General features: G+C 35.0%; 1 protein-coding gene across 1 annotated transcript in view; it reads left to right on the forward strand.

Moving 5' to 3' along the window:
• WWP1 (WW domain containing E3 ubiquitin protein ligase 1) overlaps positions 1 to 26,503 on the forward strand; it is a 143,751-nt gene that overhangs the window by 111,775 nt on the left and 5,473 nt on the right. Inside the window, 9 exon segments of the mRNA XM_078153653.1 lie at positions 8,877 to 8,949; positions 9,040 to 9,111; positions 14,057 to 14,145; positions 15,567 to 15,592; positions 15,595 to 15,725; positions 17,156 to 17,289; positions 17,374 to 17,514; positions 18,879 to 18,999; positions 24,643 to 24,747. Of these exon segments, the coding sequence (XP_078009779.1) occupies positions 8,877 to 8,949; positions 9,040 to 9,111; positions 14,057 to 14,145; positions 15,567 to 15,592; positions 15,595 to 15,725; positions 17,156 to 17,289; positions 17,374 to 17,514; positions 18,879 to 18,999; positions 24,643 to 24,747 (892 nt within the window).

The following is a 26,503-nucleotide window of genomic DNA, read 5'->3' on the forward strand; positions in this document are numbered from 1 at the left end:
ATATACAGATTTTTCTAAGTAACTAAAGCTAAATTCATCGATAGGTATTTGACCATCTATGTACAAAGTATTTTATCAAGTGGTATAAAGATTAAATAGAAAAATGAGAAATAGTACCTGCCTCCAAGGTCTGAAGAAAGATAGACATGACTCAAGCTCAGAGACCATCCCCAAATTATCAGTTTTTAATATCAGAATATAAGATAAAATAAACACATGCATATCTCTTACATAGTTGTCCTGGGTCCTCTTTGTTCTGACCTTGTGAGTTCACTAAAAGGTATATAAGATACAAACGGGAACTGCCCAGCTCTTTTATAACTGCAGACACCCCATGAATGTTGTACTGGCTTCTCCCTCTAATCCTCAGGTTTTATATTCTTTTATAATCTGGAGTAACTAAGCAACTCAGGGCCACTTTTAAAGTGCTACACTTAAGGGTAAGAAAACCACATACATCAAAAGAAATTCAAATAAGTATCTAGCTCGGTACAAATTCCTTTGTTATCTAGTATTTACATTTAGGGAGCAGTTAGGTGGCTCATTGGGTAGAGTGCCAGGCCTGGAGTCAGGAAGACTCATTTATCTCCCTACGTTCAAATCTGGCTTCAGACACTTACTAAAACTGTGTGACCCTAAACAAGTCACTGAACGCTGTTTGCCTCAATTTCCTCATCTGTAAAATGAGATGGAGAAGGAAATGGCAAACCACTCCAGTATCTTTGCCAAGAAAACCCCAAATGGGGTCACGAAGAGTTGGACACAACTGAAATGACTCAACAACAACAACAACTCCATGACAATACAATGGCAAGTATCCAGGTATTGGTGAATATATGTCTCTGAATTTAGCTAATTTGGTTAACCTATATCTGAACAAAATTTTTTTCTACAACAGCTCAAAGTGGTAAACCAACCTTTGTTTGAAGACCTTCAATAAGAAAAACCTACAGTACCTGTCTAGACATCCTGTTCTTTGGGATAGCTCTATTTTAGGAGTTTTTCATAGAATTGAGACTAAATCAGCTTCTTTGTACTTCTGTTAGTTGTATGTAGTTCTACCTCTGGATACTGTATAGAATAAGCCTAATTCCTCTTCAGTGTGACAGTCCTTTAAATACTTTACAATACTGTCATCTCCTGATAAGTCTTCTGTTGTGCACATCCTCCATTCCTTTAACTAATTCTTAAGGGATATGATCTTAAGCTCTTTTATCAATACTGTTTGCCATTCTGTGTATGGTTACTTTCAGTCTTATCAATAGCTTTACTAGAATATGGCACCCAGATTGAAGGGAATAGAAAGGAAATAGTAGATACAAGTGGCATTACAAAGGAAGGATCTAAAGGGAGGACTGAGTGTGGATTCAGTGTAAAAGAAGCAGCCAAAGATTCTTGAGGTTTCAAAGGTGGCTAAGTAAAATGATTGTACTTTTGACAGAGTTAATAACCTCCACAGGGGGAATACAGTTTTGAGGAAGAAGATGAGTTCAGTTTGACATGCTGATTTGGGGTAGCCAGCAGGCAAATAGCATGAAAACTTCTAAAATTATATGAATTCTGATATGTTTTAAATCTCCCAAAACACTGCTTTGCATTACTTTAATTTGTCAAATCTAGAGTAATGAATTTGATTTAACCTTTTCTTTTCAGTTCTCTCCCTCCCAAATTTATTGTCTCTATTGAAAGGGTAGTACCTCAGAATGTCTTATCTTAGAAATAAAGTCAGCTTCTTGCTATTTCTATGTCGTCAGTGTCCTGATGGTTTGACTAATTCAGAGTCAAACTTTTATTTTTTTTAATCTCCCAACAGCATACATGAGCAAAGCCCCAAAACATATAATCTTGAATGCACAGAAAATGCAACAGAACTATAGTAAAGATCAGCATTAGCTGTCTCAGTAGCAGACTAGAAAATGCAGATTTCACAACACTGGAAAGAAAGACCAAAAAAAGAAGTTGGTGGAGTCTGGTTAATATGCTTGACTTTGATTACCATCATAATTCAAGATTTTATTATTAAAAAGATGATTTGGAAGCATCTAGAAAGCTAAATAGTTAACTCCAAGGAACAACAGAACTTCATCAAAAACAGATCATTCCAGATTAATCTCATTTTCTTTTTTGATAAATTACTAAGGATAGCTCGAGGAATTGCTGCAGACTTGGTATACTTAAATATTAGCACAACATTTGTCAAAGTTTCTTATACTGTTTTGGTGGACAAGATAGAGAGATGGGCTAGGTGGCTTCAGAACTGATTAAATAATCATACCCAAAGGGTAGTGTTTTAAGGATCCATGTCAACATGAAAGGAGTCTGCAGAATACCCCACTGATCTGTCCTTAGCTATGTCATGTTTGTAATTGGGAAGAGAGGCAATGTAATATGATGGAAGGATGGCAGCTGACTGTGTGCAGTGCAGGATGCTAAGTGCTGTGGATACAAACGCAAAAATGGAACAGTCCCTGTTCTCAAAGAACTTAAATCTTAATGGGGGATATAGCGTGTAAATATATGGATATGTGCAAGATACATACAAGGTAATGTTGGAAGTGAAGGCATTCACAACTGTAGGGACCAGAGAAGGCCCTTTGTAGAAGGTAAAGATTGAGCTCAATTGGGGCAGCTAGATGGCGCAGTGGATAGAGCACCAGCCCTGAAGTCAGGAGGACCTGAGTTCAAATATGGCCTCAGACCAAACACTTGACACTAGCTGTGTGATCCTGGGCAAGGCACTTAACCCCAATTGCCTTTAAAAAAAAAAAAAAGGTTGAGCTCAGTCTTTAGGGCAGCCAGGGATTCCAAAAGCCACAATTTAGGACAAAGAGCATTCTACAAATGGGGGACATTCACCTGTAAACACTCAGAGATAGAATAGGACATATCCTCTGTGATAGAGAAGTAGGCTAATGTGGCTGGTCTGTAGAGTGCAAGGAGACTAAAAAGGTAGGATAGGGCCGGGTTATATGAAGAGCTTTGAATGCCTAGAGGTAATAGTCACTGGAATTTATTAAGTAGGGGAGTGACATGGTCAGACCTGCACTTTCAAAAAATTGCTGTGTGAAAGATGGATCAGAGAGGAGAAATCTGAGGCAAAGAGATCAGTTAGAAGGCTATTGCAACAGTCTAGGCAAGAAGTTTCTCGGGTGTGAATTAGGGTATTGACGATGGGGAAAAGGAGACCTATACAAAAGATATTATAGATAAAGAAACAACAAGCTTTGACAACCAGTTGAATAAACGGAGTGAGTAACTGAATAATAGATGATGACATCTAAGTTGCAAACCTGGTTAACTGAAAGGATGGGATAAATTTGGTAGAAAAGGTAACAAGTTCTTTTTTGGACATCTTATATTTGTGAAACCTTGAAGATGTCCAGTTTGAAGTGTTCATTAGGCAATTGTTGATATGTACCTGGAGCTTAGAAGAGAAAGTAGAAAGAGCTAATATGGATCTTAGAGTCTTCTGCATAGGGATGATAATTGAACCTACGAGAGTTTATGAGATTAAGTGAGAGTGTATAGTAAGAAGAGGACCCAAGATACAACTTTAGGATATGCTCACAATTAGTGGCTTTGACCTGAATGAAGATCTAGTGAAAGAGACTAAGAAGAAGCCATCAAGGTAGGAAGAAAACAAGAAAGAACACTTGTCAGGGAAACCTAGAGAAGAGAAAGTATCTAGAACCGTAAATGGTACCAGATGATACAGAGATGTCAAGAAGGATAAATATTGAGAAGAGGCCATTATATTTGATAATTAAGAGGTCATTGGTATCTTTGGTGAGTGCAGTTTGAGTGATGAGGTTGGAAACTAGATTTCAGAGGGTTTAGAAGTAAGAGTGAGTAATAGAAATGGTGGTACCAAATGTAGAGAGCTTTTTCGAAGAGTATGGCTGAGAAGGTGAGGTATAGAACTGGCCTGCACAACATATAGCCTGTGTATTGCTTGCAGCCAACCAAAGGATTACGAGCAGCTGTCATGGGACCTGTGGCAACCAACCATTGTCAGTCTGTCTCTAGTCTAACCTATCTGCAGCCCAAAGAAGTTTAGCCTATTTTAGTTTTGACCCCTACCTATTGCCAAGTTGTGCAGGTCTGGTATAGAAGGATTGTGTGTATGAATGATAGGATCTAGTGAGGGTTTGTTTTTTTTTAAGGATGGGGAGACTTGTTTGTAAGCAGCAGAGAAGGAATCAATTGATAGACACTGAAGATCAAAGAGAGGAAAAGGAAGAAGGAAGAGAGAGAGAGGATGATGTAATCTGTTGGAGAAGACATAAAGGGATCAGATCAAGTATGAATGTACAGGGGTTGACCCTGGTTGGGACAAAGTGCAGCTACTTTATCATCAGAGACTAGAGTAAATGAAGAGAAAGTGGGGGATGAGGTATACAAGATGAAGAAAGGCAGCTCATCACAAATGGCCTTTATTTTCACAGTAAAATATGAGTTGAGGTCCTCAGCTGGTGGGTGCAGGTGCTGTGGGAGGCTTGAAAAGAGAAGAGGAGATTTGAAGCAGTCACTGTGGTGAAGGCATAAAAAATCATTCTAGGAAGAGTAGAAAGGATATTGAGATTAGTTAATATAAATTTATAGTATCAGCAGTGTTGCACAGTGTCTTTTAGCTGTGTCAGTGTATGTGTAGGAGTAAAGAAGGTGGATGATGGAAGTAATTCAGGGTTGGAATTTCACAAGATCTGGATGACAATGGCACAAGGGATTTGAGAGCACAGAATTGAATTAGTCCACTGAGAAGTTGAGATTAAGAAGGAAAGAGTGTAACGAGAGTAGGAGTAATTTCCTAGGAAAGTATTGAGGTTACAATGAAGGTAAAGACTAGGTTTAGGAATTGTAAGGCTTTGGAAGTGATGCAATAATAGGAATTCAGATGGAAAAAATCAGAGTTGTTGAAAGTTGCATTGTTGTGACTGTCTCTTGTGACTTTCCCTTTGGTAGAATAAAGGAGTAGGTCACACAAGTTGAGTAGATTAAAGAACTAGAAAATTAGGATATTTGAGAGAACATCCACATGTATGTCAGAGCACCATATTCTGAGGTCAGGAATTGGAATGGGAAGGGAAACTGTTTCAGAGATGAGAAATAGAAGGTTGTATTAGAGACATAGCAGGATATTGGATCATAAAATGCATGGAGAGTAGAGTTTAAGAAGACTGGAAATATAGAAAAGGACCAATTTGTCAGGAGCTTTAAATGTCAAAACAAGAGTAGCTATTTTATCTTGATGGCCATGGGGAGACCCTGGAGCTTATTGAGCAGGCGGGGTAATATGGTCAAGCCTTCACTTCAGAAAAATTGCCTTGCCAGCTTAAAGAGGATAGATTGGAGGGGGAGAGACTAGAGAATTAGAGACCACTTAGAAAGCTATTGTAATAATCCAGGTGACAAGCAATAAGGAACTAAAAGAGTTCTTGGATATATGAGCCCAAAGAAGGGGAATGTATTTGACAGATGTTGTAAAGAGCAGTAAAATTTGGTAATGGATTCTATGTGTGGGTAGGGACCTTATGATTGAAGTCAGAAGGCAAAACAAAATTGTAATTTAATGGTTCATAGGTTCTCCATGATGGTACAAATAAGAGTTAGTGAAATTGGTTTTATGATATATCCAAAAGCAGCAAAAAATAAACATTCCGTTGAACCTTTGATCATCTTGCATTGCAGTATTCATGATAAGCATGAAAAAACACAAACCTCCCCTCCCCGGTACCTATACCACAACATGAAAATGATTATAGCTTGTATGCCTGCATTTGTTGTAGAGAATGAGGATTAGAGAAATTCTACAAATAAATAAATAGATCCTCCAAATTAAGTCAAAATATACTTTAATGTTCTGTAACTCTAATGTAAAGGTGAGCATCAAGAGAAAATAAGAAAAAAGTTAGAAAACGTGGTTCAGGAATAAGAAATGACGAGGCCAAAACATGTACTATATTAACATCTCCTATGTGTCAAGTATTTTCAAAGGGGTTGTCAGGTGATAGACATATGAAGCACTGAATACTGTCGCAGAATGAAATTGCTAACATTTTTGGGGAGTCCAAAAATCTATATTTATGCCAAATCAGTGGAAGGAATAAAAATAGAAGATGTGGTATGCAACTCAAATCTAACCTGACTGTTTAAAACAAACTACTGATACCAAAAAATGAACACGAGGTAGAACAGGTGGTGACATAGACTTTCCATTTCCTAAGAAGGTTTGGTCTGTATGAATCATTTACCACAACAAGAAAATAAACCTAGAAATTGCCTTTTCTAGCAAGCACTGGTGCTCACAAAGTACAGATAAATGGCAGCCATGGATAATACTAGTTTATAATAAAAACTCATAAAATCTTATTGAGAAAGATAACGAAAGATTAAGATCATCATCACCCAATGAAACTGAGAAACAATGGGCATAAAATAAGTGTATAGAAAGGTGATAGATAAGAAACTTCTCAGGCCCTCTTAAATTAGATAACATCCCTAGAGTATTTAATAACATCAGTAATGATAGCTAGCATTTATATAGTGCTTTTAAAGTTTGCAAAGCACTTTACAAATATCTTATTTGATTATCATGATAACCCCTTAGAGGTTATCATCTCTCATCCCAGTTTTATAGATGAAAAAACTGAGGCAGAGAAATGAAGTCATTTGCACAAGGTCACACAGCTAACAAGTGCTGGGACTGGCTTTGAACTTGGGTCTTTCTGACTCAAGATCCAGTGCTCAATTTACTGTGCCACAAGACAACAGATATACCCCCCAGAAGGAAAAAGAGTTGGCAAGATTTCTGCAACAAATTCTTTTCCATCACTAACAATTGAGCTACTGTATTAGGAGTCTTTGATATGTTCCATGAGGAAGTAGAAATGGCACTAAAAAAATAAGATTAAATCATGTTAGATGCCAAGTATATCCAAGCTGCTTGCAACCCGATTTTGAGGGTGTTGAGTTAATTCTCAAGTTATAAAGAAGAAAAGATGCCAGGTGATCAGAAAAAATCACAGACATTAACAAAAAAAATTAAAGAAAATCTCAGTAACTACCAATAAATACCGATTTTCCCACCTCTGTAAAATTTTTGAAAATAATATGCTCTTGTATTGTATTGTACTGTATTCTTGATGAGAAGCGTCTAGATATGCTTTTGCCAGTGATATTTAACAGCAGTTCAGTAGTTTTTCAGTTGTGGCTAACTCTTTGTGACCCCATTTGGAGTTTTCTTGGCAAAGATACTGGAGTGGTTAGTCATTTCCTTCTAATGCTCTTTCTAATGCCTAATGTGCCTTCTCTGTCTCATTTTTCGGTCTTTATCCATGTCCCACCCTCCATATATGGGTCTACACCAAGGCTCTTTTGGGCCATCCCCAAAAATGCCTTTGACTATAGCAGCATAGATTCAGAGCTAGAAGAGATTATGGGGGTCCATCTGATCCATGTCTCATTTTATAGATCACAAAATTGAAGCCCAGAGAAGTTAATTCACTTTCTTCGAGTTCACATGGGAGTTAAGTGACAGAAATTTAGAGGACTTAGAGGGTTTTCTGATTTTTTTCTCCTGTCTTTCCTTTTCTCCTAACCAGTGATCACTTTAGTTCAGGCCTTCATCATCTCTTCGGTAGCAAAGAGCTACCAAAATAGCTTCCTATTATTCTCCCCATCTCTAATCTCTTCTCTTTTCCAGTACATTTTCTGTACAGATGCCAAATTGATATTCCTAAAGTGTAGGTTTAACCATATTATTCCCCTGCTCGAAAAGTATCAGTGGTTCTGTAGACTCTAATATAAAATATGAACTCCTTTGTTTGGCATTTAAAGTCTTTCACAATATGGCTCCAGCCTGTCTTTCCAGATATATTATACATTAGTCTCCCCGTGCACTCTGAATTCTATCCAAATTTGTGTACTTGTTCTTCATAAGTATCATTTCATCTCTTGACATAAGCCAGTTTATCTTCAGTTAAATGCAATATAGAACAACCATTAACATAAACTACCTTTTCTATGTAATTCTTTATCTCGTAAGAATAACTAACATAAGCATATATTTCTTAGTTACAAATATAGTTTGTAGCAATGATAAATGGGACTTTAGAATTACTTCTAAATCCTCTATACCTTAATAGATGGGATTCACAAATTACTATACAAATATTTCACTGCTTCATACCAGCCGTCTGAAGATGAGCTGCTCCAAAATTAGTTGGGTCGTTTCTCAAAAACAGTCCATTACTTGGTACAGGGTGGATAGAGCCAGGATTTGCACTCCACTGACATAACTCTTGAGATCTTAGTGTTCATTTCATACCACGTTGAGATAGTTGAGTAGGACTTCTCTATTGCTGTAGTAACACCCTCTCTCTGCGAACACTTAAGTAAGTCAAAGATGAAGCTGTTTTTTAAAATGGAATTATTGTATTTTGATTTAGAATTTTGTAAGCTCCATTAGAGCCTTTTTTTTTGTTTTGGTATTTTTCTTTCATTTTCATATCCCTAACATTTAACATGATACTTTACATATAATAAATATATAGATATTATATGTTAAATTAAATATTGAAAATTGAACTTAATAACTTTTACTTTGATATTTAAGTGTAAGAAGTATTAGCTTCTCTTTGCTTGACAAAGGGTAGAAGCAGAAAAAGTATGTTGAAGTTACAGAGAAGCAGATTTTAACTAAATATGGAAAAACTTCATAATAATAGTTTTCAAAAAAAATTTGTATCAATCAGTGAGTTCCACATTACTAGAGATCTTCAGGTAGAAGCTGGGTGATATTAGACTAGATGAGCTTTGAGGTTTATTCTGACTTTGAGTTTATATGATTCTACTAATTTATTTTTTATTTCATTTAGAACTAAAGGCCCACAAATTGCTTATGAACGCAGCTTTAGGTGGAAACTTGCACACTTCCGTTATTTGTGCCAGGTACTAAAAATATGACATTCATAAAGATATTTGTTTTTGTCTTCATATAAAACATACATGTATATTAAGTGATATTATTTATATTTCTAGTCTAATGCACTTCCCAGCCATGTGAAAATCAATGTGTCCCGGCAAACATTATTTGAAGACTCTTTCCAACAGGTAAGACTATATTTAATATTACTAACTTTTACCAAAAAAATAAAAAATAAAAAAATGCTATTGCTTTATTATATCATATGTTTTATAAATATTGAGATACTCTTTTTTTAACTTATAAATCATACAGCAAACATTTACTTAGACATTTTATTTGGCTTAATGTGCAACATTCCATCTATACTTGTACTAATAGTGATTTAGAGTAGCTATACAGTGAATTTTGATTTATCATTCAAGCACTTTGAGATGTAGTGTCAGGAACTTTCATGAAAATTTCTCTTCTCCAGATGGAATAAGAAATGTAACTTACATTCAAATATTACTTTATTCAAATATTTAATAAGTATATTTTCTCTCCCTTTCCCATCATGCGTTAAAAGAAAGACTGTTAAAGCAGCCTGAAGATTATAATCCTTACCTTTAAGTTCATTGAATTTTGCCTAACTACTGTGTTCAATTCTTTCCCTCCAATTGGTTTTGTAAATCCTAGCACATCAGCCAAGAAAATAAAAGGAAAATGGTATAATTTAGCCTAAATGCAGTCTCAGTCTCAGCAAATATGTTGCTAATTTTATAAGGGAAAAATTTTTTCCCTTTAAATCATGACAAGACATGACTCTCAAAATAACTATGCTACTTACTGGAATTTTCAATCATTTGTAGAATTTTGCTTTTTGTGTTTATAGGGATTTATGTGCATATGTGTGCTTTATTTTTCTTAAACTTTATAATTATAATCCACCTGAGTTAGGATTGTAGGGAATTAGTATGGAATGGAAATATAACAAACATAACAAAAATTCTCCTTCTGTATTGTCCATAAACATGCTTAGGTTTCACCTGTGTTTAAAAGTTTTTCCCTTGACCTTGATTCCCTCAACATGTCATCCTATGTAACTATTCTTTTAGAGTGCCAAACTCCTAGACTCTCTCTTCACTGTCTCTTCATTACTATCTCATCACTTCTTCCTTTGTAGGATTTATTTTTGCTTGGGAAATTAGTTTTGGTTGTTCACCTATCTCTTTTACCTTTTCAAATATTGTATTTCATTATTTTTATTCCTTTTTAGGGGAAGCTGCTAAATCTTGTGTGATATTGACTATGGTTCCTTGGTACTTAAATTTTCTGCATGCTTGCCGTATTTTTTTTTTAATACGGGAATTATAGATTTCAGCTAAAACGTTCCTATGACTATTCACTTTGAATTTGCTTTCAGGATATGATCAGTAGATTCTTTCTATTTTTACTTTTCCTTATTCTAATAAATGTGAATGATTTCATTTCTGATTTCTTGAAAAATTATATCAAGGCTCTTTTTTCATCTTGGTTTTCAATGAGTCTAGTGGTTTTTTTTTTTTTGGTGAGGCAATGGAGGTTAAGTGACTTGCCCACTCACACAACTAGTAAGTGTCAGGTGTCTGAGGCTGATTTGAACTCAGGTCCTCCTGATTCCAAGGCCAAAGATCTATCTACTGTGCCACCTAGCTGCCCTCAAGTCTAGTGATTCTTAAATGAGCTTTACTTTAACATGAGATCAAGAAGGCAAGAAAAATGAAACCCATTACAATATGTATAGTCATGCAAAATAAATAAACACAATAGCTGTGGTTTCTCCCCCTCCCCCAAAAAAAGAAATAGATGAAAATATACTTAAGTCTGTACTCTCTAATATACTGTTACTTCTTTAACTAGAAGTGTAGATAGCATGTTTCAACATGAGTATTTTGGAATTGTGTTTGATCATTGCGTTAATCAGTTACCAAGTCTTTCACACCTGATTATCTTTACAATATTTGTTACTGTATAAATTGTTCTCTTGGTTCCACTCACTTCATTCTTCACCAGTGTAATATGTCTTCCTGAGTTTTTATGAAACTACCCTCTTCATTATTTTTCCTTTTTTTAAAATTTCACATCTGAATTCATGCAAAACATATTTCCATATTAACCATAGTTCAAAAAAAAAGCAAGAAAAATAAAGAAAGTGAGAAAATTATACTTCAGTTTACACTCAGAGTTCATCAGTTCATCATGAGTCATTGGGAATTGTTGATCAGAGTAGCTAAGTCTTTCACAGTTGGTCATCATTACAACACTGCTGTTACTGTACACTGTGATCTCCCTCTTCTTCTTGCTTCATTCACTTTGCATCAGCTCACATTGTTCTTGCCATGTTTTTCTGAAGCCACTGGCATAGCACAGTACTCAGTCACAATCATATGCCATAACTTGTTCAGCTGTTCCCTAGTTAATGAGCATCGCCTTGATTTCTAATTCTTTGCCGCCTCAAAAAGAGGTGCTATAAATATTTTTGTGCATACAGGTCCTTTTCTTTTTTGTTTGATCTCTTTGTGATATAGACCTAGTGGTGGTATTATGGTATGTGACTATAATGGGATTCAGTAAAGGAAGGAGTTTATATGTAAATCTTGGGTGAAGAATGAGACCTAAAGAAAGAATCTCCTTGTCTTTTGCTAGTTGAGAATTAATTCAGGAAAACCAATGAGTATTGTCTATTAAGTCCTGTAGAAATTCATAAAAAGGTAAAAATTGTGGAATTAAGAGAAATTTAACAAAGGAGCTGTAGGTCTTAAATTGAGTCTTAAAGGAATGTAGATTTTGGAGTAGTAGAGCATTTTTAGTACTGTACTACATTGTTAAATGTAATATATTTTTCAGTCATTTCATTTATTTCTGACTTTTTGTTTTCCTCAGTTAGCTTTTGTAACTTCTCTTCTACCGGGCCAATTGTACTCTCCAAGGAGTTGTTTTCTTAAGTGGATTTCTGTATCTCCCTTTCCAATTGGCAAACTCTACCCTTCAAGCAGTTTTCTAAGCCATAGACTCTTTTTTCATAATTCTCTTGCATCACTCTCATTTCCTTTCCCATTTTTTCTTCTACCTCTCTTACATGTTTCTTAAACTCCTTTTTGAACTCTTCTGTGAATTCTTTCTGGGCTTGACACCACTTCCCATTGTTCATTAGAGTTTTGTGCATATGTATTTTGACATTGTTGTCCTTTTCTGAGTTCATATCTTGGTCTTCCCTGCCACCATTAACTTTCTTTGGTTGGATTCTTTTTGTTGTTGTTTTGTTTTTGTTTTTTGGCCTTATTCATTTCTTTTTTAATTTTGAGCTCTGCATCCGGGGTGAAAGGGTACGCTGTCTCTGGCTTCTTCTGCCAGTGGCTGCAGACCCTGACTGTTTACCTGGTGTTGCACTAATGTTTCCCTGAGGCCCCCAGGGGCTCCTCTTGTCTGGTGCTGTGCTGAGATGGTGGGGTGGGGGGCTGGCTGGCACTGCTGGAAGCCATAGGGGTTTGCCAGCTTACCTGGTGCTGAGCCAGGGTGCTAGTGGTGGTGTCTGGAGTATGCTGAGGCCTTGTGGGGTATTTCTGTGTTTCACCATGGCTACATTGAAGGATGTGTAAATTTGGCCTACTTTCTTGACATGCTGGAGGATGCCTATTTGCCCGGGGCTACACTGAAGCACATGACGGTTCTCCAAGCTGGTGTCTGCCAGTTATGCTAAGGCATGTGAGGGTTTCTGGTGTTGGCATTTGCCTGCTCCACCACACTGGGGCTCTGGATCTCCCGCTGGTTTGCTGAAGTGGGGCTTGGCTGCTGGTTTGCCTGGGATGCTTCCTGTCCTGGAATGTGCTCCCCTTTTACCCGAGTGAGATGGACCTTTCTTGCCAGTCTTCCAACTTTCTTGGGCTGAAAGATTGTTTTAACCCCGACATTTTGCTTGTTCTGCTGTTCCAGGATTTGTTTTGGGGTGTTATTTTATTGTTGGGAAGTGAATAACAGTGATTTACTGCTTACTCTGCCATCATGGCTCCCAGAAGTCTTGTGTCTCGACTTTTTGTGACCCTGTTTTGGGGGTTTTCTTGGCAAAGATACTGGTATGCTTTGCCATTTTCTTCCCTATTTCATTCTACAGATGAGGTAACTTGAGGCAAATAGGTCAAGTGACCTGTCCAGAGTCACATAGCTAGTAAATGTCTGAAGTCAGATTTGAATTCAGGTCTTCCTGACTCCAGACCTGGCAGTCTGTCCATTGTACCGTTTAGCTGACCAAAATGTAATATATAGTTTAAAGGGAAAAAATGCATAATAGAAGTTTTGTTTCCTTATAAAATCTTCTTTCTTATTTTTCTTTGTATGTTGAAATGTTTATGTTTGCTGTTGTTTTTTTAAAAAAAAATGTGATTTTAACAAAGGTGGGGATTGATCTTCCAAAAGGAGAAATAACATGAACAAAAAATGTGGATAGATGGTGTCACAGTGAGAAGATTGTCTTGCTCATGTTAGAAAAAAGTTCAGTACATATATATTTATATTTGACTCTATATAGCTTGGTACGCTTCTCAGTTTTTTACATGGATTTATATTCTTTTGAGCTAGACTAAAAATTCCTTAGACCCAGGCTGTGTCTCCTGTTTCTTTTGTTTCTCCCTGCAGTGTCAAGCATAGTAAAAACTCTTAACTTTTGATTTGCATGTTTTCAGATACAACGTTTGTATTTAAGGACTTTATTTATTGGAATATTAGACTAATTCTGCTGAGCACAAAATAGCCCTTTGACTTATTTGGCAAATAGTGATTCCAAATATGATTTCAGAATTGCACAACTTTCATACCACTGAGTTAAAGTCTTGTAAGATATGGAATTATGTGAATTTGATTATCTAGGTTAGTGGTATCAAACTAAAATAGATTGAAGATGATCTGCTTATTGACTTAGAAAACAACATAGTAACATTATCTGTGTTCTGTTTATTTTGTTAACTATTTCCCAGTTATATCTTAATCTTGTTTGGGCCACATTGCTTAAATGTTGAAACATTTGATCTAAATAGACATTAAACAATTTGTTTGCATGAGGGGAATGTTGAAGATTGTAGCTTTTTACGTTTCTGAACTTATTTGCTTTTTCACCAGATCATGGCTCTAAAACCCTATGACTTGAGGAGGAGATTGTATGTAATATTCAGGGGAGAAGAAGGACTTGATTATGGTGGCCTGGCAAGGTAAAAAGACGAAATAAATTATTTCTTTTCAAATCCCAAGGTTTCATCATTTTATGAAATAGATACATTCTTATAAAAGCACAAATGAGTTGAAATAATAATGATATGAAAGAATTGTTACTTGCAATGAGTTCTTTTGTAATTATGTATGATATTGTAATTTATCTTTCCTATAAGTTCAGATATTTTTATTTTAGGTTTTATTAAAGTGAGACACTCCTATATTTTTAATGAAATTTTTTGAAATTCTGACCAAAATGAGCCTTCCTTTTCATTCCCTTTCAATTGGATGATTATGATCTCCCAGATGACCTTATTAATTTCTCTTGCATGATGTATTTATTTTGTAATGAAATTATTTTTGTGTATACCTTGCTTCTCCCGTTAGATTCTTGTTACTTCCCAAGCACTTAACAGACATTTGTATATAATATTACAATATTTTTGACAGATCTGTGAACTTATTGATATGGATACTTCTTCCAACAGTGCACAGTCCATCTATATTTAATATCCTGTGTGATATTAAATGCAGTCTTCTAATTTTTCCTCAGAAAGTCCACCCAACATCTTTCTTCTATGTCATGTGGATGCCAGTAAAATTCAGTCTGTCTGCCTGTTGATTAGTCCTTACTCTTGCTTTATTGCCAACCCATCTTTTTTTTTCCAGTTCCTTTACCTTTGTGATGATTTACTGCTTTTCCAGTACAGTTCTTTGTTAATGTTTGATGAATTAATGAAATGAAAATTTATTTTGTTCATGATTTTAGTTTTGTTGATAATTCAATGACTACTAAAATAAATCTTTTTATGTATTGATAGCATTGTATATATCATCATCAGTAACAAATACTTATGTGTAGTGCATAGGCTAAATACTTGGAATGCAGTTTTTTTTCCCATGAAAAATAAATGTACACTAGAAAATGTTTTTAAAAGTTTTCATATGCTAATTGTGAAAGGAGTGGTACAAACAATGTGTGATAAGAGAATTCATAGGAAATATTGACTGTGATAAGAGTTGATCAAGGGTGCTTTCTGGAGAAGGTAGGATGTGAAATGGGACTTGAGAATTCTCTATCTGCAGCCCCACCCTCAAAAAAAGGCATTTTGGCTGAGTCCTTGTGAGCAAAAGTTGTGGAGGTAGAACAATGTACATGCTATGTTTAAAAAACAGAGTAGACTTCATGAAAAGCTTATACATATAGAAGATTAGTGAGAAATAAGTTTGGAGAGTTAAGAACTTGCATGCTAGGCAGAAGAGTTTATAATTTATCCTGCATCCATTAAAAGGATGTATGAAGCTTGTATGGTGAGAGATGTGTTAGCTTGATTTATGCCCATTGATAATTTCGTTTTATACCTTGTGCATTTAGTAACTGAAGACACAGAATGACTCGATCCTGTTTTCCTTCTTGTAGAGAATGGTTTTTTTTGCTTTCCCATGAAGTCTGAATCCTATGTATTGTTTGTTTGAGTATGCTGGAAAAAGCAATTACTGTCTTCAGATTAATCCAGCATCAACGATCAATCCAGATCATCTTTCATACTTCTGTTTCATTGGACGCTTTATTGCTATGGTTAGTTCTTGATTTTTTATATTACCATTTTGTTAACTGAATTTAGAATTTGCTGATATCAAATATGTGACATTTTTGCTTATCTGAAGCCATTATTTCCTATTTGGAGTACATTTTAGATTTAATGGTAGATGTATTTTGCTCCAGAATATTAACAAAACTATGTAATCAAGAAAGTTTGTGCTAAAAAATTAATTTCTATATATGTCTTTTAAAGAAAAGATATTTATTCCTAATCACTTGATATTGAGCCTAGCCATCAAAATGTGTGTAGCTGTTGAATTATTTAATTTACCAAAGAAAGTGTTTACTTCTTTCTTCTTTGTGGTATTAACTGAGGGGGACCAAATCAGGCAGTACTGGATAGACTTCTGTTTTATTACAAATAGCTACTAAGCCTATAGGAATTCAAAAAAGATAATGGTCATTCTATCTTAGAGAAAGGCAATCTGGTGTAATGGAGTACTGGATTAGGAGTCAAAAGACTAGCTTCAGTCTTACTTCATATGCTTATTAGCTCCATGTCCACAAGCAAGTCATTTAAACCATTTGAACCTCAGTTTCTTCAGCCTCAGATTTCCTTAGCTTCTTTTCTTGACCAATGCCTGTCAAGTAGAAATCCATAGTACCTGTCCTACTTATATCACACAGTTGTTGCAAGGAGCAAATGTGATAATATGTAGTAAGGCACTTTAAAAACCTTAAAGTGTCATACTGATATCAACTATTATTATGTATTTATATGTTTAAAACATATGAATCAGGAAAAGTGTGTGCTTTCTTAGCAATAAGGACTAAATAGAAGTAGTATGCTATATTCTAAATCTTTAAGTGATCAGACCACAAAAATGGTCATAACAAATCAGTATAGTGGAAAGCCTCTGCTGTTGAGATTTATCTTTGACCATGTGCCCATTACATTTTCATCATTGACTTATATGGCTTGTTTATAAAATTTTTAGATTACACAAAGCTGGGAGGGGTAGCTATCATGTTGGATTTCCTCCCTAACTACCTAGTGTTTATTTTCTTTTTTTTTTGTATACACATTTATAGATGACTATATTACACCCCCTTCCACACACACACACACACACAGACTACAAGCTCCTTAACAGTAGACAGTGACTTAGTATCCCTAGCACCTGGCATGTTACCTGGCAAACATAGTAAGAATTTACTAAATGCTTGTAAATTGATTAAATCCAGACCTGTTTTCTTCATTGCATATTACTTAATAAGTTTTTCCAAGTCTCTTTTTAATCCCCATTTATTACTTGTAATAATGTTGTTAATATTCCATTGCATTGACCTACTATTGGGTTATTCAGCCATTCACCAACTATAAAGTTTTTTAATTTCTCAATTATTGTGTGCTGAAAAAATAGTGGTTATTATATAAACCTCAACCTTTTTATTTTTCTGGGCAGGCACTGTTTCATGGAAAGTTTATTGACACTGGTTTTTCTTTGCCATTCTACAAGCGTATGCTAAGTAAGAAGCTTACTATTAAAGATTTGGAATCTATTGATACTGAATTCTATAATTCCCTCATCTGGATAAGGTTTGTAGGTTTCTATTTTCAGTACCTCATTTTCTTGAAATTTTTTTGCTCATATTTTTTGTTAATATTATTATTTTAATCCAGAGACAACAACATTGAAGAATGTGGCCTGGAAATGTATTTTTCAGTTGATATGGAGATTTTGGGAAAAGTGACTTCACATGATCTGAAGTTGGGAGGTTCTAATATCCTGGTGACTGAGGAGAACAAAGAAGAATATATTGGGTAGGATGATGTATTTCAATAGAATAAGACTAGTGAGAACCTTTATTAAAACTAATTGTCTAGAGGAAAAAAAATATTTTGATCTCCCCAAATTTGTTGCGAGATGATTTAGAACTTTTTGTGTGTCACAAAATGCTTCATATAAAATTTGACAGCAAAGAAGATTTAAAATGCTAATTACTTATGGTTTTTGCCTACCTTGTCTATACAGTCTGAGGTCATAATTTCTCTTGATCTTCAAAGTTTTTATTAATGGTATTATTTTAATTTGTTACTAATATATCTTTGTGTATCTGAACATAAGCACTCTTTATAATAACATTGGAATCTTGGTTGAGATGTACTGCCCAATATAGAACATTGGTAAGAAAGTAACGAGTTAGACCAACCACTGACATGTCCAGCCTTTGGAAGTCACTAATTCCCTTGTCTCTTGTTTTTTCTTAAATTGAAGCTATCTTTAGCTTTCTACTAGATAGGAATGTCTTAATGAGTCATTTATCACATAATTTTGGCATGCCCATCTATGTGAAAAGCACTGTGATGCTATAGATTTTTAAAAACATTTTAAACACTATTTACTACAAAAACATTTGAAACATTATCCTTGCCCTTGAGGAGTTTGTATATACAAAGGTAAAAAAAAGTAACTTAGCTATCATATAATATTTGCCAAATTATTTTCACATAATAATTGCCAAATGAGTCACCCATACATTTACCAAAGGGAATATAGAAAAGGTAGGGAGAGATTACTTTACTGGGGAAAACTTCATAGAGGAGATAGAACTTGAGGAACAGTTACAATTTTGATAGGGAGAGGAAGAGAGGATGTTCTAGTAAGGGTATGTAAAAAGATTTAAGTTTCCTGATGAGGAAAGTATTAAAGAAGTAAGAGTATAATATATTTTGATGCTAAGTTAAACTTTATTTTATTCACCTTTTTAATTTTTTTTCTTAGCCCCCAGTTCATCTACCTGTAGATAATAGAAATCTATTTTGTTCCCACCTGAATTATATCTTTAATACATAACAATAAATTCTGAAGTGTGGCAGTTTTTATCGTGTGATTTATTCCTGAGCATATGATCATTTTTGGACCAAAATATTGCCATCGCCATTTTAAATAGATCTAATTTTGGGCTCGTATATGTTGTTTTATGTCACATCTTCTTTATAGTGAATATGCTTATTTAATAGCACTATATGTTAATACTAATAACTAAATATCTGTAGTTCATTGGGAAATTGAGGGTTGAAGAAAGGCCTTTATGCATGAAAATGGTAATAGAAAATCCCAGAATTTGTAAGCATTTTCCTTGCCATGCAGATGTTCATTTTAAAAATATCTCCTTTATTTTCAGTTTGATGGCAGAATGGCGTTTTTCTCGAGGAGTACAAGACCAGACCAAAGCATTCCTTGATGGTTTTAATGAAGTTGTTCCCCTTCAATGGCTTCAGTACTTTGATGAAAAAGAATTGGAGGTCAGGTTCTTTTAAAGAGATATTCTAGGAAATGATAAATTTGTAGGGATTTTTTCTGCCCTGAGAAGTGCCTACATGCATTGTATTAATAAAATTTTGAATCCTTCCATCTTACCGTCTAAGGTGGGGGGTTTTGCTTGTGGCTCTCTCCTTGCACTAGTGAAAAATGGTTTTTACTTTTTTAAATACAATACAACTTTATTTTAAAATGTAAAAACCATTATTAGCTCCCCCATGCAAAAGCAGTTTTACCTTATAGCCATAGTTTGCTGAAGGAATTTGTCATGGGCAGTAGTCTCTGAACAGTTTCCTCAAATTAGTGGCCTATACAGACTTACAATTATATAGGATTTGAGAGGGTAGAATTCTGGACAAATAGCTATGGTTAAGGTAGTGATTATTTTGTTTAATCCATTGTGCTATATTTTATAGGGATATAAAAAGATCAAAGATATGATCCCTGCTCTCATGGCACTCACAGTCTCCTTGTAGATATAAAAAACAAAAAGAGTTTAAAAATTAAATAATGAAATAATATAAAAGATAGCTATAGAAGAAAGGTGTCAGAGAAGTATAGAAAATCAGGAAGATTTGGTTGAAGTTCTAAACTGGAAAAGACTTAGAGTTCTCAGTTGACCTTTTCAAAGTTTCTGAGGTGGAAGAACCATAGATTCCTGAACTTTTCCCTGTGTTTACTTAGCGCCACTTACTCTCCTTATAGATCAAAAGTGGAGGAGAAGAGTCTGAATTTTTCCTTGGATTATTCATTCCTTACTTTTATGTCTTTGCCTTTGAATCCATTTATCCCAACCCCTGTGTAAGACACTTGGTTAACTGGGGCTGCAACTAATGACCATCTTACCTTGCTATCAGTCATTACCCTAGGAAACCATCCTAGCAGGAGAGTTAAGCCATTGGGACAGAGTTAAATCAACAGATGTTTATTCAGCAGTTTGTAAAGCAATAAAAAAGAAAACACATCAGCTTTAAGATAGCCCCTCAGATCCTTTCTCATAGCTTTATTTCCTCTTTCTAATTCTGAAACTTTCTTCTTCCATCGAATTACTTTTGCAATATAATTACTGTTATTACTACACTATAAATATCTGTTCATTTTTAAAACAGTAAAAATAATAGATTAATTTGGAGATCATTCTTCAATACATTTAAATTAGCTTTTGTTCAGGTTAAAAATAAAATTTGTTAAAAATAAAATGTGATGTCAATTTTAAATTTTAGTATTTGTGAAGAATAAATATTTAAACTTTAAATACTATCATTCTGCAGAGGCAAGCAGTTTGTGAAAACTCAACCCTCCAGCCCCCACAGAGCAGTGGTTTCCAAACTTTTTTTTATCATCATTTCTACCAGTTAAAAGATTTTGAGCCTATATCCCAAGATTATTTTTATTTTAAAATTTTACACATGCACTACTATATTAACATTATGCATATTACAAAACACACACAAAATAGAAATGGAAAAGTATGGGACAAAAATGACAATAAATTTCAAAATTATTAATGATACAAAATGCCTTTTTGCTCACTCAGAATGTTAATAAGTCAGAGCAGTATGACTGAATAAACTTTATTTTAAAAAAAAAGCATGGTTAAATACATTGTGGTACACCAATTCTAAGGTGTGGGTTTGATTTCATTTTAACACTTGATATGATTCCTGTCATAGCTAAAGAAGATACTTCATAAAGATATGGAGAAACAAATGGAAGAAATGCACCTCTAGTTGGACTTAGTCATTATATTCTTTTTTAAAAGACCCATTCAACAATCATGCGAAGGTTTTTGTTGAAATTTGGCTTGTAAAATGTCCATCTTTCCTATTGTCAAACATTTGTTTTAACAAACTAATAAGAGGCTGTTGCATTCACTTCTCTATTTTTAACTAATGAGTTTAAGACCACTGAAACTCTTTATTTGGACTGTGTTTTAAAACAAATTAGAAAATTCTGTTTCCAAGTTTTTCAAGTAAGCAGATAAAAGGGTTTTTATAGGGAACACATTTAATTTGTAACAAGAAAATTTTGGTTTTTAGTTGTGTTGATAATCATAATGACCATACTGTCATTAGTTAATATTTCAAAGCACAATATATTCTTATGGCAGAGTTCATTATTATGGACAATGGCTATAATTTGATATTTCATATCTTTTTGATAGTTTCTAATTTTTTTTGGTCTCACCTCTTCAGATCAGATTTTATCACCCTTTATCGTAACATGACTGACAAACACCTTGTACTAAAATTGGCAGCTCTGCCATTTTCAGATTGTTCAGTTGTATGTGAACAAGTAAATTTATCTTCAAAATGAAATTTCTTTGCAAGAATATTTTTAAGCCACTTTTCATTTTGTGATGGTTTGTTTAGTTAAAACTAGACAATAAAATCTATAAATTAATTAAATGAGACACACCTCAACTTCATTACTCTTATAGTATACTAAAAATGAACAGACAAGTAAAGGCTTTTATACCCTTTTGTATTATGGAACTCACACTCTTCCTGCAGCATACTTCACTGCATGTGAAACATGACCATCATAAATACAGACCTAGAGAGAATGACTATGTCAGTTTGGTTTGTTTGGGTTTGGTTGTACTTGGGAAGCTGTACTTTAATGATTCCAATCTATTCCCAGAATATATGTATTTATATATGTATATGTATATGTTATTGTCAATTACAAATTACTGCAAATTTTAGAATATCACGGTCGCCAAGAAATCAGTTGTATTTGAACTGATACAATGAATAGTGATCATAACCAAAAGAACAATATATACAGTAGCTAAAGTAATGAAAATAAAAGGTACAGTTAACCCATCCACCCCCAAAAAATAGGAGTTTAATTTCTTTCTTGTTTTTAAAAAATAGAGGTTATAATATTTTCTTCCCATACTTCCAATTGATCATCTAGTGTTCCCCACTTTGAAAACCACTGTTCTAGAGCACAGCCCCAAATTTGAAAATAAAAAGATTACTTAATAGCTGCACTTAACCCCATTGCCTAGCCAAAAAACCAAATGAAAATAAGAAGATCCACTAAGTGGTTGAAGTTACTGTCACAAGCTGTCACTAAATCAGTGCAGGTATTTTATTCCTCAGTGTGCTCATGCACAACTTTACTAACTTTTATTTGACATGTGCTAATGAGCTTGGTTATCAGGCTTCCCAATCCATAGAAGATTTAAAGTAATAAACACTAAAAAGAGAAACTTTTTTCCTCAGTTTAATTTTTTTCCAGTTTTAACAAGCTTTATTTTTCTCCCACCTTCCCCATCAAAAAGAAAAGAAAAGAAAAATCTTTGTAGTAAATAAGCAAAATAAAATCCACATTGACCCATATCCTAAAATGTATGTCTCTGTCTTCATCTTGAGTCCATCTTCAGGAGGTGGCAGCATGCTACATCATTTGTCCTTTGGAATCATAGTTGATCACTACAGTAATGAGAGATCTTAGTCTTTAAAAGTTATTTGTCTTTGCAGTATTGTTGTTATTGTATAAATTGTTCTCCTGGTTCTTCACACTTTGCGTGATTCATACAAGTCTTCCCAAATTTCTGTGAAAGATACAGATAGATAGATAGATAGATAGATAGATAGATAGATAGATAGATATAGATATATAAATTCTTTTCATCTTTCTTCAGTTTCTTTGGGGCATAGGCCTAGTTGGTAGTGATACCCTGGGTCAAAGAGTTTAGTAACTTTTTGGGCATACTTCCAAATTGTTTTCTAGCATGGCTAGACCAATTCACAACTACAGAGTGAATTACGGTGCCTGTTTTTGTAGAGCCTCTCTCAAGGGGTGACTCTTAATTATTTCTAGCTGGAAGGAACCTTACCAATCATCTGGCCCAACCTCCTTAGTTCATAGCCAAAGAAATTGAGGGTTTAAGTGATTTGCCATTGGTCTTGCAGATAATAAGCCATAGAACCTCTGATCCCAAATCAAGTGCTCTTTCTACTGTACCATACTATCTCTTGAATTAGATGACTGCAGATTTTATAACTGCCGGCCATCCAAAGATGAATAGTACCTTACATTTGCACAAAAGTATTATAGTTTTCAAAGCACTTACACATACATTAACTCATTTAATCTTCATAACTACACTTAAATGTATGTAGGACAGATAATAGTATCTCTGATTTACCAGTGAGGGTGTTTTGGCCCTATATGATTGTCCATGTTCACATCGCTTGGTAAGAAGCAAAGAGTAGAACTAATACTATGTAATACATTTTTTAAATAACTCCCCCAAAAATGTGAAAATGAAAAAAGTTTGGTGCTTTAAAAGTGTAAATGATCTACCTATTTTCATGTCTTATTTCCTCCCTATTTCCAATGTTATTCATTTATCTAGAATAGTCACTTATGTGGAACATCTTATTCACTAATGATGCCTGATGTTTTTAAGGTTTTTTTTTTAATTTTTAGGCAATTGGGGTTAAGTGACTTGCCCAGGGTCGCACAGCTAGTAAATGTCAAGTGTTTGGTCTGAGGTCAGATCTGAACTCAGGTCCTCCTGACTTCAGGGTCAGTGTTCTACCCACCATGCCATCTAGCTGCTCCTATAATGATGCCCGATGAATGAGGAATTGCACATAGTGGATACAGTTCTAGTCTTGGAGACGGGAAGAACTATGTTCAGATCTTGCCTCTGACATTAACCTTGTAACCATGGGCAAGTCACTTAAACCCTATAAGTCTGTTTCCTCATCTATAAAAATGAAGAAAATAATTCTTATAGTACCTATCTCACAGTTTTGACTTAGATGAGATATTGTATGTAAATCACATAGAGACCTTAAAAGTACTTTAAAAACTTAAATAGCTTACATTTATATGAAGCTTTAGAACTTACAGGGCAGCTAGGTGGCACAGTAGATAGAGCACCGGCCCTGGATTCAGGAGGACCTGAGTTCAAATTTGGCCTCAGGCACTTGACACTTTCTAGCTGTGTGACCCTGGGCAAGTCACTTAACCCCATTGCCTAGCCAAAAAAAAAAAAAGAACTTAGAAATTACTTTTCTGATAACCTAGCCATCTAGGATTATCTCAATTTTATAGACAAGGACTCTGAGGTTCATGGTTAGTAATACATAAAGTTAAGATCCAGGGCTTTTGACTCCAGGTCTGCTATTCTTTCCATTGTATTACTATATTTATTCTACCAAATATATTGTTGTTATTTTAATAGAATTTTGTATATTCTAAGAATATCATCAGATGCTTCTGTTTTAGTGTTCCTAAGTTTGCATGTTTGTATTTACTGTGTTCTTTTTTTGGTCAACATAGGAGTAACATTTTCTTCATTATGTATGACTTAATATGCTTCTCTTGGGGGAAATAAGTAGTTCTGGCCTTTTCTCTTCAGTTTTCATAGCCTTCTACCATTGTTAAAATTATCTTTCAGTGAGAAATGTAAAGCGCTAAAAAAGTATCTACTCTAAAAGGTCATCTACTATGAAGTATATATTGTGATCTTATTTCCCACTTGTCCCCCCACTCACCATAATTCATAGAATCGTCCTCAGAATCTCAGAGTGGTTTTGTTCATGTACCAAATCATAATCTTATAGTCATTTAACTCAACATTTCTTTTGCTTGATTCTCAGGTGATGTTGTGTGGCATGCAAGAAGTTGATTTAGCAGACTGGCAGAGAAATACTGTATATCGACATTACACAAGAAATAGCAAGCAGATCATTTGGTTCTGGCAGGTATTGATTTGTTATACTTTTAAATTAAGATGTGATTCTATGCCAAAAAAATGATAGGTTAGGTATTAACCTTTTCTTATGTGTTAAGTAAGCAAGTCTCCTTCCCCCTTCCCCTCCATCCCCCCAGCAGTTGGGGTTAAGTGACTTGCTCAGGGTCACACAGCTGGTGAGTATTAAGTGTCTGAGGCCGGATTTGAACTCGAGTCCTCCTAACTCCAGGGCTGGTTTTCTATTCACTGCACCACCTAGCTGCCCCAGCAAGTACTTTCAAATCATAGGTAGAAGAGCTGAAAGGGACATTAGAGTCCAAATCTCTCATGATGGAATTGAGGAAACTGAGCCCTAAGAAGTTTGGTGGCTTTCTCTGCAATTCAACAAGCATTTGCTAAGCCTTTGTTGTATACAAAGTACTGAGGATACAGAAACAAAAATTAAATAGTTTCTGCACTCAGAGAGCTTACATTCTGCTAATTTGATCAAGTTTACACAGGTAGTATGTAATAGATCCAAAATTTAGACTGAAGTTTCCAGGCTTCTGCTAAATTCCACTTGAGTCACAATTATTGAAGATATAGACATTGTGAGATCTCACTTTACTTACTGTTTATTGACTATAAAAAAGCAAGTGATTCTGTAGAGGAAAATGCTATCTTAAAGGCACTCCTGCAAGGAATGCCATCTATAAATCAAAATCGTAAAATCCTCAGGCTTACAACCTAAGAGTCATCCTTCAATCTGTTACCACGGCCTATTCATTTCACCTCTGCAATATCTCTCAAATACCTGCCCTTCTCTCATCTGACACTGCTACCACCCTGGTCCAGGCCCTCTTCATTTCACACTTGGCCTACTTTGCAGTAACCTGCTGGTGGTTCTGCCTGCCTCACATCTTTCTCCACTCCATTCCATCCTCCATTCAACTATTAAAGCAATTTTCCTAAAATGCCGGTTCAGCATATCTCCCCGTTTCTCAGTAAGGCTCCCTGTCTCCTCCAGGATCAAATGCAAAGTGCTCTATTTGACATCCAGGGCTGTTCAAGACCTAGCCCCCTCCTGCATTTCCAATTTTCTTATAGCTTGCTGACTGCCCTGTGGTCTTCAGTTACTGAACTGATGATGGCATCTTAACTGTTCTACAAACAAGATACTCCATTTCTTTGCTCTGGGCATTTATTCTGACTACCTCCCATGCCTAGAATGCTCTCCTTCCACGCTCTCTGCTGACTTTCCCTGGCTTCCTTTCCTTCCTATCTTTTACAGGAAGCCCTTCCCAGCTGCTAATTCATATATATATATATAAAATATGTATATGTATATATCTTGCTTTGTATATATGTTGTTTTCCCCTTTAGATTGTAAGTTCCTTGAGGGCAGGAACTGACTTTTGCCTGTCTTTGTGTCCCAGCACTTTAGCACAGTGACTGGCCCATAGTAAGCCTTAATAAATGTTTATTGATGGATTGAGAAACATAACAAAAGAAGTACTTTTTTTCCATTGATCATCTCATTAATAATATAAAAAAAGGCACAAAACAAAGAAATGCATTCCTGCCAGAGATGCTTTTTACAATTATAAAGGAAGCCTATAATAGAATATAAATGAAAAAGATAAAAACTTCCTTTTTGCATATAACATTGTACTGATTATATCAAGCCCTGGAACACTGCTGAACCTCCTAATGAGACCCATGATCATTAAACTGAGTTTGGCTTAACTAACCACATTGTTGTCCTTCAGTCATTCACTTGTGACCCA

The sequence above is a fragment of the Phascolarctos cinereus genome, unplaced genomic scaffold (assembly GCF_003287225.1).
Source record: "Phascolarctos cinereus isolate Bilbo 61053 unplaced genomic scaffold, phaCin_HiC Scaffold_4;HRSCAF=312, whole genome shotgun sequence".
Classification (NCBI taxonomy): Eukaryota; Metazoa; Chordata; class Mammalia; order Diprotodontia; family Phascolarctidae; genus Phascolarctos; species Phascolarctos cinereus.